At 36.4% G+C, this 12,293-nt stretch overlaps 1 protein-coding gene across 6 annotated transcripts in view; it reads right to left on the bottom strand.

The window, feature by feature from the left end:
• The window catches only part of MYOM1 (myomesin 1), an 80,174-nt gene that overhangs the window by 53,848 nt on the left and 14,033 nt on the right, over positions 1-12,293 (bottom strand). For all 6 annotated transcript variants that reach the window (XM_019005749.2, XM_019005750.2, XM_015617475.2 and 3 more), the window contains exons 4-10: positions 9,745-9,955; positions 7,571-7,728; positions 3,757-3,849; positions 2,786-2,874; positions 2,575-2,634; positions 1,015-1,179; positions 273-434 (exon numbers count right to left, since the gene is read on the bottom strand). In XM_019005749.2, coding sequence (XP_018861294.1) covers positions 273-434; positions 1,015-1,179; positions 2,575-2,634; positions 2,786-2,874; positions 3,757-3,849; positions 7,571-7,728; positions 9,745-9,955 — 938 coding nt within the window. The remainder of the gene's footprint in view (positions 1-272; positions 435-1,014; positions 1,180-2,574; positions 2,635-2,785; positions 2,875-3,756; positions 3,850-7,570; positions 7,729-9,744; positions 9,956-12,293) is intronic.

Below are 12,293 nucleotides of genomic sequence, written 5' to 3'. Positions count from 1 at the left end.
ATGTTCAGCACTCTGAACATAATACCCTAAATTTCCTCCTCAGAATGTCAATGGAGTTTAGAGGTCTTCAGGCACAAGACGCCGAAGCCTGACACATGCACGTATTTTTTCCAGAGATAATGACTGGAGTGCGCATTGCTAGACTCTATTAAAAGAAAATTATTGTTCTATTGCGATGGGGGGCTGGGGGAAGTGGGGGGAGCACCTCAGATATCTGAGACTGATTTTCCCTTAGCTCTGTAGTGAGCTTTGTGCATAAGACAGTAGCCCACCTCGAACAAAGACATAACCGCTGTACTCCTCATAGTACTCTCCCATCGCCACTCGCAGCGTGTAAAGACCTTCATCTTCCTTGTTTGCATGAGTCAGTGTCAAAGAAGCTCGCTCCCCGCTCCACTGCATCTGCACCCATTTGGATGGTGTAATAAGAACACCTGGGAATTAGAGAATTTCATTGTGAGAACCAGCAGGAGCTACTGAGGAACAGATTCTGAATATGGAAAATATACTGGAATAGATTGGAATTACAAAAGAGACCACTCTTACTAGACAACATTCTGTCTTCGAAAAGAGTCATAAATAACATCTAATTCTGCTCTTATGACAGCTTTGATTTCAAAGCATTACTTCAGAAAGCAATATTTTTTTATCAGCCGTTACAGAACACTGGGCAACTACTTGAAAATATCTTGGCATATAAATAAATAAATAAACAATAAAAGCTATATGAGCTCTATAAATGCCACATAGATGTTGTCTCTGGTAAAAATGCTTCTAGTTTAGATACTTTTTATGAAATAAAAAATCTTTAGAAGACATTTTCACAGTGCTTTGTAAATTTCCTGTGGTTTCACATCAAAATACTCAATTATGAAACAATTTTAGTTGAAAAAGAGAATATTATCATTAGAAACCCTGAGAAAGTGATGACCAAATCATAACATTGACATTAGCTGAAATAAGTAAAGATTCACATGAAAGAAGTTTATATTTCTTCTTGTCAAACATTCTCACCATTCCTGTACCACTCAATGTCTGGTTTGAAGCGCTTGATATCAGGATTGATGACAACTGTGCAGCCAAGACTCATTGTTTCACCTTCTCTCCCAAAGGCTACATCAAACTTGTCGACAAAGCTGATTTCAAACCTGGAAGCATAGCCATGTGGGGTAACAGCAACTGTATAAGAGAACAAAATCTGGTTTTCTTTCCTTCTGTGACAAGAGCGGGAAGAAAAAGTACTCAGTGATTATGAACACAGTCCTAGGTAAAGTTCAGGTATAAATAGGAACAATTTGTATATGAAGTCATCATCTTCAGAAGTAATTGCACTGTTGCATAATTCAAGTCCTTTCTATTGCAGAGAATTGACTATTTCTTCATTCATACAACTCTAGTTCTTACAGATAGTTCATTTTAGCAGGGAGAAGCTGCTGCAGAATTTAATTTCAGAATTTTCAAAATTTTTAATCCAGTCTTTTAACATAAGGTTTGTTTTATGACTTAAAAAGACTTCTATTTGTGATTAATTATTTGCTCAGGTCATGTTGATCTTTAGCTTATATGGTTCTTCTCTTTACCCATTTTAACTCCTTGCTCTATCTCAGAGCAGTCATTCGTCCACTTCGCCTTTGTTTTTGTTAGCTAATAAGCCTTTGTGGGGGCTACTATTAATATAAAAGGGTAGCCTGTTTCTATTTCTGTTCCTGAATTTATCTTTTCAAATGCTGTGTGTCCCAATTGGTGCAGTTTTCCAGACAGAATATCCTAAGTGCCTTTAACCTGTACTGTAGATCCATGGCAGAGGGGCTACCATGTTTGCTTTGAAAACAGCTCAGCTGATCAAAACTAAGGTCACGCTTTACATTTACTCAACTAGCCTGTACTGATAACTTTGCCTCTTGCTGTGATCAATGAATATATGCAAATTGTGACCTTTCTTTCCCATAAAGAAGTGATAGATCACAAATTTTACCGGCAATATATATGGAAGTCTCACCTGTCAAACACTTCATGGGGTTCCTAGGGCACCTTCACCCACATGGCATATGTGGGTAGACTGTTTTATCATCTTGGAAGCATGGATACCATATTGTTACAATGTGGGGTTCTCAGGTAAAACAGACTACAATTTTTACCTTGATATATCCCAAAATAGTGTCATTGTGTTCTGGATATTTAATATTTTCTATGCCTTTTCTGTGCATTTTCACAGCTTATGGAACCACATAAGCAGCGGACAACAATTCAATCACCTACTCTTTGTAGGCCCATACTTCCCCATGCCATGTTTTACATATTGCAAAAGAGGAAGTGTTTCTCTCTTTGGCAGATTCTATTTCATTGTGAAGTGCAATATTAACAGGATGTTTCTTATATAAGCCAACAGACCTAGAAGGCAATGCCATTTCCCCCCGCTAGTGAGGCTAACACCATCCGAAATTGTAGAGCTCCACACCCTCGTAAATCAGACCTACTTCTTATTAAAATAATGTTACTAAATATTCTGCTTAGTCATGTGTCATGATGTCACAACTATAAATGGAATTGTCAAAGAAACATATTGTAACTTACATGGAGAGAGGGAAAGATTTCTAGCATGCAAAAGACTTGCGTCAATTTCTCCTTTGTACCCTACACAGAAAAGGACAAAATGTGTCACCATCACCAAAAAGGTAAAGTCTCTGTGAGCCACAAAACCAAAATTGGTAATGTGCATCTTTAAAAAAAAAAAACCAACAAAAAACCCCCAAAAAAACCTTGAAGGAAATTTTTTGCAACCTACTCTTTACCACGAGGGAAGCATAAACCGAAACTTCTCCTTTAACATTCATAGCAGAGGCATGATACTGGGCAGTGTCGTCAAATTCACATCTGAAATCATAGAAATGATTAGGCAGAGCACCCATTTACTCCCTGGCACAGCCTCTCTGGTGTTTTCGATTAAGAAAACCCTCAAAAATCTGGGTAAAATCCATAAAGTAAAAAGCCTGGGAGACAGACATGCTGGACACTGGACAGATTGTAGCCATTAGATTTTTCTCAATGTTAAATCCCAGTGTTTGAAATGTATGCCTCTTTTCAAATATTATTTACAGATTTGAAATTAGGAATACAGAATAACTAGTAAAAAACATCACTAATTTACTGTCTCTATGAAGAGATGCCTAACCTGGAACTTGTAGAAATGGTAGATTTCATAAAATATTTTCAAAGGGCATGTGTCAGTATATAAATTGTCAAATCCAGATCGTTGTTGATTAGGTCTTATGTTTTCAATGTTTTTAATGCAAAGGCAGTGTAGAGATTTCCCACTTGGAAGATGAGTACTGTTAAAGATCTTTCTTGTATATAAGTGAGGACATCTTGGTTCTGTTCCTGATTTCAGTAAGAATTGTGAACTTTGCTATATTTGAAAAACAGTTAGCTCACATGTTTAATTGTACTCATCAAGTAAATAGATGGAAAAAGGAATCATAGATGTCCCACTTTTCTAACTCGGTCATAAATGGAATATCCAGAGAAATAATCCAGATAAATAATTCAGGTAAATTGCATGTCCTCTACTGAGGTAAACCAGAACTGCTTCAATGTTTAGAAGACAGCATTCACCACAGTTGATACCTCTGATATTACCTGACTTGATATCTCCTGCAAGATAACATATCCCAAGAGATATGTTCACATTTTGCAGGTCTCATTTTATACCTACAGTTCAGCTTAAGCTGTTTGTTAAATTATTTAATATTTCCTTACTCAGTTATCTCCAGGGAGTGCAGCCCATATCGACTTTGAATGATATACTTGCCAGGGTGAGCCTGTACATCAATGGGCACGTTGTTTTTGTACCTATGGAAAAGCAAAGAAGCAGTATGTCACAAAGAGAAATCATTTTATGCTTTAAAAGGTCAAGTGCTTGATATTTGAAGTAAAATATCAGCTTCTGCATGTTTCTCCTAGATAAACTGTAGTCTAACTTCCTGGGAAGACATTACATGTCTTTGGAAGTGTAACCTTTCTCTCTCTCTCTTTGGCCTGCCTCAGGTAGATTTTATTCTCAAATTAAAAGAAGAAAATAGTCTTGAGTGGGATGAAAATCAGTTCATATTACCACAAACTTCACGTTACTACTTGTAAAAGAAAGGAGGAGTCACATGAGCAACATCTCAGAGTTGTAAACAGCAAATAAAATTTTTGTAGACTCCTTACTTACTAGCTATCATAAACATATTGTTTGGTTTGCATATTTGACCTACTTTTAAAACCTTCATATGCACAAAAAATGTCAGGCAGAAGGTTAACTTTCTTGTTTACTTGCAACTTAACAGGATTAGACTGGCATACACTATGAGTGTTTTTCTGGCATAAGTAGGAAAGGTTTACTGTTCAAAATTCCAAAATATGTAAAAGTACATAAATACATAATTTGAAGGAATGAATGAATCAGTGGTGAGCTGTTATTGCTAATTTCAGAATTTATACAAACAGCTTGAGACTCTCATAGTGAAAGAACAGTGGTGCATGATAAATTATTATTCTTCAATTGTTGTGTAAAATGTTGCTCATTCTGGACAATACATGATGTGATCAAGTAAATGTTTGAGTGAATCCTGTCTTAAGCAGGCATTGGAAATATGGAAAAAACTGGCAATAGAAGTCTAATAAATAAATTGCACTCTGAATTGTATTCAGTACATTTGGCATTGATTTGAGGTCCATAAAGAAAAAATGCTTTCTAAGAGTGTGTCCTACTTTGCATAGCTTTCCCTGTTCTTCATAACATGTGTGTGTATATATATATATGTGTGTGTGTGTGTGTGTGTGTGTGTGTGTGTGTGTGTAAAGAAAGTGAAATGATAAAGGATGACAGAAAAAAGTATCTTCTCTTTTACTCTGATGTAGCTGAAATAAATCTTTCTTCTCCCAACCAAAGAAATTTGCTTCTTCATTTCAGATTTTATATTTTAAACCTTTGATGATTTTCAGTCAGGAAAGAGAACTGGTCTGGTGTCAGCGGCTTGCTCCACTTCACCAAACAAATCAGTAATTAACAATTTTATTTTCACCAAGAATATTATCTGTTAAATATATCTCAAGATGAAGCTATATCCACAATAAATCTGAAATCGGTCTTTCAGCACCATCAGCATTTTAAAGAATAATACATAAAAATAATAAAGAATATTTCCCTGACTACAAATATTTGGGCATAGTAATACACTGAGAGTTTTCCAAGGGCTTAAGTGAGTAAGGACCATAAACCCTAATGCATTTTATCCTCATCTTCCTCTCAGCAAAATGTCCCTGAAAAGGGACTCAGTGCAAGACAGTACTCTCTGTTCTGCACATCAATCATTTGCAGAGATGCCTGACCTCATTATTCTGTTATCCTGCCTTAGGCAAAGAATAATACATGAGTCCAGCAAGAGTAATATATTCACCACTCTTCACCCAGTCTGTGAGCTGGTGCCCCCAGACTGAACGGCCTGGAACATCAGGGCATCTCTACATTACATCTAGTGTCTCAAATATTTTAGAAAATAGAATAATCCTATCAGTTCTTAATATTTTCCAGGGACTATGAAATTGTGTAAACAGGACTTAACTGCACAGTATCTTTAAATTTTCTCCAAAGGGCTGGGTAATACTTGGATCCTATGGCAGCAAGGTTGTTTAGCTGTTGTTGTAGCATGTTGTAGCATGTGCTGTGCAAAACAAGCTTTTACTGGGTCATGCCAGCAGCAAGGAGACCTCCACTACTTTTGTCATCATTATCAGGTTAGTAAAAAATAATTGATTCAATTTTTTTCTTATTTATATTCATCTACAGAAAGAATAGGACCCATGTTGGAAGGACCACTTGTTATTTCTGGAAATGCAAATTCCAGAGCAGCCAAGTCATTAGCTAATGTGGGACTGCAACCTCCCACTGTCATTAGCCACTGATAGTTTATGCTTTCTGCTACTGGTTTCAAATGTCCTGGGTTTTCCATATGCTTTTTTTTTTTTTTTTTTCCCAGGGGAGTCAGAACAGCTGCATCAGACAGGTTTTCTTTAAAGAAAGTTAATAAAACTTTATAGTTTTTCAGGCACAGCATGAAAAGGTCTTCATTGCTTATACAAAGAATGACTGTTTGCAATACTCTACTGACATTTTATTAGAAAGGCTGAATGAAAGGTGACAGATCCAGGTCAGCACTGCTCTATATCTTAGAGCAAAGACACCTGCTGAAAAGGATGTGATCTCATTTTTATTTTTTTTTTTTCATTAGTAGCCTGTGGCAAACTGAAATCCCTTTGGAACTCAGATGTACAGTAAAATGATGTATTAATTTCCACTGTCCACATTTAGCATTTACATGAAAGGCTGGTTCACAGTGAGAGCAAAGACAGACAGCTGAAGGCTCAGTTTAACCATGTCAGGTTTTGGGGATAAGGTGAATCTCAACCAAAATGAAAATGACCCAGCTCTTGAATTCTTGGGTAGGATTCAGTTTGCAGAGCTGGACTACAGCCATGAGCATAGCTGACCATTGCTTATATCCAGCTGAGACCAGATCTGAAGGGTTTGCCTGGAATCCTCTCCAAGTGGAGAGTGAACATGGGCACTCACAACCCTCGGGGGATGAGAAAACTGTGTCCATGCAGACACATGTCAGCCAGCCATGTCTGGCTGTCAGAGTCCCGGGAGAGAGATCAGTGACTTCGTGGACTCAACTCTGTCCTATTAATATACCTCTTAATAGCAATTCTTGACAAGCCCTGAGATTAAGGTTTTTAAGACCTAAATAAATGCAGAGTCCCTTAAGCAATTCAAGAAGCAAACTGCAATATATGATCATTACATAACATTATGATATAGTAGATGTTTCCCTCCCAACTCAGCATATTCTGTGATTCTGTAAAATTTTCCAATATTTCCAAAGCTTTCATCTTATTTGGATGATTCCAGATCTACCTGAAGTCACTGACTTCAAACACTGACAGTGTGTGTGCTATGAACCCATCATCATTACTGAGATTTCACAGCACCATCAAGGGACTTCTGTTTCATGGGGATTCAGCTCTATAGCTGCTCAGCTGCCAAAAAGTTTGCTCTTGAACAAAGCCTCCTTTAATGCTTCAGGGACATTAGTGTCATTTGTAGAACTAAACTCAACTATTTGGAAAACATAATCAAAGATAGTATGATAAATTAAACTGCTATTTTTCCTTAATCATTGATGGGAAGAACACATATGAAATCTCTACCAAATAAAAAAAAAAGTCCATGTATTCCTAGTGCTGTTACACAAACAGTTTAAATTATTATTTTATTAATTAAATTACTATAAGAATTATATAATTATTTGTGGTGTTATTCTTATTACTTTATTTTAATATGCTCTTTTTCTGTACAATGTGACTTGAAAGGTGTTTGATAGGCCTGCCATCAGTACCTGATTTATTATTTTTTTGTTGTTTGTTTTTTAATTTAACTTCTATCTTTCCTGAAAAATGACCACATTTACTAAGATGACTTCAGATTCTGGTTAAGTGGTGACTTTTAGTGCCAGGGATACAAACTTACCATGTAACACGGGGTTCAGGCCAGCCAGCCACGGAACAATTAAATCTAACATTTTCCTTTTCCCAGATAGTGTGAGAACGGGGCTCAATGATAAACTCAGGAGCATGTAAGAGTTTATCTTGATTCAACTTTTTATGGAATGCCTGAGTCTCTTCTAGCTGGAAAAGAAACAATTTGTTATACACCTGAAGTGCAAATTATTAATACCAAACCAAAAGAACAAACAAGAAAAAAAAAAAAAAGGAAAAAAAAAGAAGAGGCAATCCCCCCCCTGCAATTTTTATTTAAACATCCAGACAGACATGGACATCACCTGGACACAGAAAATAAAGTTTTCATTTTCCATAAATTCTCCTTCTAAAGTAACTAGATTTGATTTTACAGGGCTTTTTCCCTCAAAACTATTATAAGTAAAATAATATTCCACATTTAATTACTTATTTATTACTTTAAATACAGAGTGGAAGGTGAAATACGCCAGAAACTCAGATTCCTTCTGTACTTGTGCTGTAAGGCAAGGCTCTCTATGCCAAGATCATCTCTGACAGAACTGCTTTCAAATCTTTCCTCCTGATAGGGTGAAAACCCTCCCAAGGTAACTGGTTCAACTGCTTGACTATCTACAGAGCTGGAAAAAAAACTCCTAATATGGTATCAGTCTTGCTTTCTGCAAACTAAATAATTTATTTTCTACCCTAACTTTCAAATATATTGAGAATTACAGGTCTTTGTATTCAGATTATTAAAAGATGAGTTTTATAACCTGGGCAATACTGATTTTCCTTACAATGATTTCTCAGTCCTGGACAGGTTCTATTTGTCTTCAACATTCATCAAACAGTGACTGCTCATTATCATAGGCCAAACAGACTCCAACACAATTAAATAACTGCCCCTTAATGTTACTGATAATACTCTAGATTGGTACTTGTATTTCTACAACTATCATTAAATTGACTGACATTAAATTTGTGACCTTTTATAACTCTCAGATCCTGAACTACTTCTACTTAGCCAGGTATTCTTCATTTACTTGATCTTTTCCTTCTGTGTGTAGTAATTTCCATTGTTTGTTATCAAATTTCACCCTCACTGTTTCTCAAGTGTTGAGACGAATTTTTTTACCTGGTCTTTGAAAGTGTTTACACCCTTTCCTTACAACCTTATGTCATGAGGTTATTCCATAAGCATACTGCCAATTCTTCTGCTCAAAACAATAAATAATAAAATATAGTAATAGTATAGTATAGGATAGTATAATAATATACATACTATACTAATAGAAATAAAGTAATATATTTGCTAAATCAAACATATTTGCACCTACATGTCCTGCTGATCTGGTGACAACATATTTGTAACTATGCTCTGAGTCTTATTTTTTAGGAAGTTGGACAATAATGCGCACAATTAGCGATTCAGTTCCAGATTTTTGTAATTTACACCTAATTTACCCTAATTCTGTCCTAATTTATACCCAATGATTAAAACTCTGGGGTGAACACTTTGGACAAGCTTGTTCTCAGGCCATAAAAGTGCAGAAATTACCCATTCACCTACTTATGAGCAAGATATGTATATGTATATGTATATGTATATGTATATGTATATGTATATGTATATGTATGTGTATGTGTATGTGTATATCTATATCATCTATATCTATATCTATATCTATATCTATATCTATATCTATCAATGTATATATACACATATACACATACATATACACACACACACACATATAGATATATAGATATATAGATATATAGATGTATAGATATTTATATATAGACACCTTTATTCTTTGCCCAGCATCTGCCTCATCCACCAGGTGAAGGAAAGATGCTGTGCCTTTTAAATAGGTGTGGCCATGACCAAAGAGACTTCCCTGGTCCCCTACTCTGCCCTTTTCCCTCAGCACAACAGAAGCATTCCTGGTGCCTGCCTCGGGCACAGTGCCTCTCTCCTTATCCATTTGATACCTAGATAATAAGACTTCTAAGTGATTCAAGAGATTTCCATTGAAAATACTTGGCTTTATTACTACCATTCTTGTGATTGCCCATGGAGTAAATCAGGGCACCGGTGTGCTAGGCAGTTTACAAACACCAAACAAAAAAAAAAAGACTAATTTTCTTTCCCAGCTTAAGTATTAATTTCTAATCTTTTACCGTTTTCTTCATGGCTACACGTTCAGCAGACTCCCGGATCGCAACTTTCCTTGATTTTTTTTCATGATGTTCCTCTTCAGAAGTTGTCTTGGCCACCTTGCTGACACTAACTCCTTCCCCTGTGGCAAAAAGGTTCCTCTTGGCAACATATGCAGCACTTTCTTTAATTCTCTCTTCTTCGGTGTCTGTGATACCACTGATATTCACTGCTCTGAAAGAATTTTTTAAAAGCAGAATCCCATTGGAAAATGCTGAGAATATGTTCCATTTCTACTTGCTACTAAATTAGCCACTCCAGTGGCCAACACTGTTCTGCTGCTACACCCTCACATGTATTCATATCAGAAACACGGCAGGGATTCTGCAGAAAGAACGAGCATTTCACTGTCAAAAGTCATGGGCATTTTCAGGGCCTCTCCCTCTAAATATGCCATACACATGTTCAGAACATTATCCTTCTGTGTTTTTTTATCTCCATCACTATAAAGATGAGTGTAAGGCATAACCAGAGATCTTCAGGTACTAACTTACAGCTGCAGCGTTCGTAACAACACTGCCAAAGGGGGAGTAAATGATTGTAGCTGTGAAACAATGTCCTCATTCATGATTTATAGACACCCCCCCATATAATTGTAGATAATAAAAAGTTCTCTTCATTCATGGAAAATTCCATCCTATATTGCTTCCAGGAAGATAACTGTGGATTTTCTTGAAGCCTCCTCCCCAGGCTTTATTGAGAAGTGAGACACAAAGAGCTCTCAGTGGGTGCAATCCTGTTTCCACTCTCACATGTGGATGTACCTTTAAAGCCAAACTGTTTTGGCACTGTCAGGACATTACAGCTGCTGGAGTATTGCATATGCAGTGAGAGTTCCTTGACTTGAGAAGAAGAATTAATATTGTCCTGCTGAATTTAGTTACTTTAAGGGAACATTAGCACACAGAGAACAAATTCTGTTTAAGTTCTCACTAAGTGCCATCTTGCAAGCACTATAGAAACATCAACCCTGTCTCAAGAGTGTCTCTCTTTTATCATAAAACACTACTACTACTGCAAAGCAAAAAAATAGAAGGAAGATTTTTTTTTTTCTGTTTTCTTTAATATTGTCAATATTATGCATTCAATAGCACATCTCAATACTTAAAAATTATGAATTTAAGCTCGGAATTAAGTGTCCAGCACCTTTTCTATGAAGTCAATTCAGTGAGACACAAGACAGTCAAGCAGTGGAATGCACTGTAAACTGAATTACATTTAACAGCTGCTGAAAAGACTAAAAATCTTACTTAACAGCATAGAGATTTGACCGCCCTCAAACTCAACTTCCAGTGTTTCAGTCTGCTTTAAGAGGATGATTCTTAAGAAATCAGTGGAATGATAGATTCCCTCCACTTAGGCACATCAGCTGTCCCCACAAATATCACCTGAAGCTGCAGATATATGGAAGAGATTTTTAAAAACAATTTTGAAAAATCACTATAATTAATGTGAATATAGCTATCTACAGTTCTGTTTTAAATGAATCCATGGCATTTTTCTTCAAGGGAAAACTAATGCTCTTTCCTCCTTAATTACAGCAGTTAAGATCTCAGTAACTTCACAGTATGGACTTGTTTCTCAAGGCATTAGGCATCTTTTGGGAGCTGATGAATATCCTCTGACTAAATTAGATCCCATCCTAGTCATCTGCAGTTGTAATCCCCAGATGCTTTTGATCAACAGTATTAAATATTTAGATTTTCTAATAATTTCTCCCTGTTATAATCTTCCCAGATCAAAGAGAAACATGTTCCCTGAAATGCCAAATGCACTAAACCAGCAAACCATATCATTTAAGAGCTGATTTTACAGTCAAGTCTCAAGGGTTTCAGTAGAGAATTGTTTTCAAAAAGATACAACCAGATCCAACCCCAAATGGCAAAGGCAAAATATAGTTTTAAGGATATCTGCTAGCTACAGTCCTTTGGCATAGGCTTACTAGTGATTGTAAATAATTCCATGAGCTACATTCAGAAACTTCAGCACTAATGGCATTACATCAAGCTCTGGGTGTTTTACTGCCTAAAATACTGTCTGGCTGTCCACAATCTTCTCTTGCAAGGATTAGCTCAGGTGTTTAAAAGGATCAGTTGCGAAGTGAATAATCTGAGCAATATATTTTTTCTACAGCAGAACCTGAGGGTTCTGAAGTAGAACTAAAAAATGGAAATGGTGACACATCGCTGAAGGTCACCCAACAAACCCACAGAGATATGACCTTTATAAATAACTATTCCTTTTAACAGCTCTCTGCCCATGGGAAACAACACATCAATTTCACTGGGGAATTTGGGAATGACATATAGCATGCACATGGTTCAATGGGCTTCAGCTGTTATCTTTCAAACAAAAATAAATATCTGACGGGAATGTGGCATGCAACTTCCACAGTCTTGGCACGTGGTCATGAGCATGATGCCAACAGTGAAAAGCCTAAACCAGATACCATTTCATGCCATGTTGAGTTGAGCATTCAACAGTCATCATATGCTCTTTTTAATTAATTTTA

Source organism: Parus major, chromosome 2, assembly GCF_001522545.3.
Source record: "Parus major isolate Abel chromosome 2, Parus_major1.1, whole genome shotgun sequence".
Taxonomy (NCBI): Eukaryota; Metazoa; Chordata; class Aves; order Passeriformes; family Paridae; genus Parus; species Parus major.
Note: the sequence above shows the minus strand (reverse complement) of the source record. Positions and strands in the feature narration are given on the sequence as shown.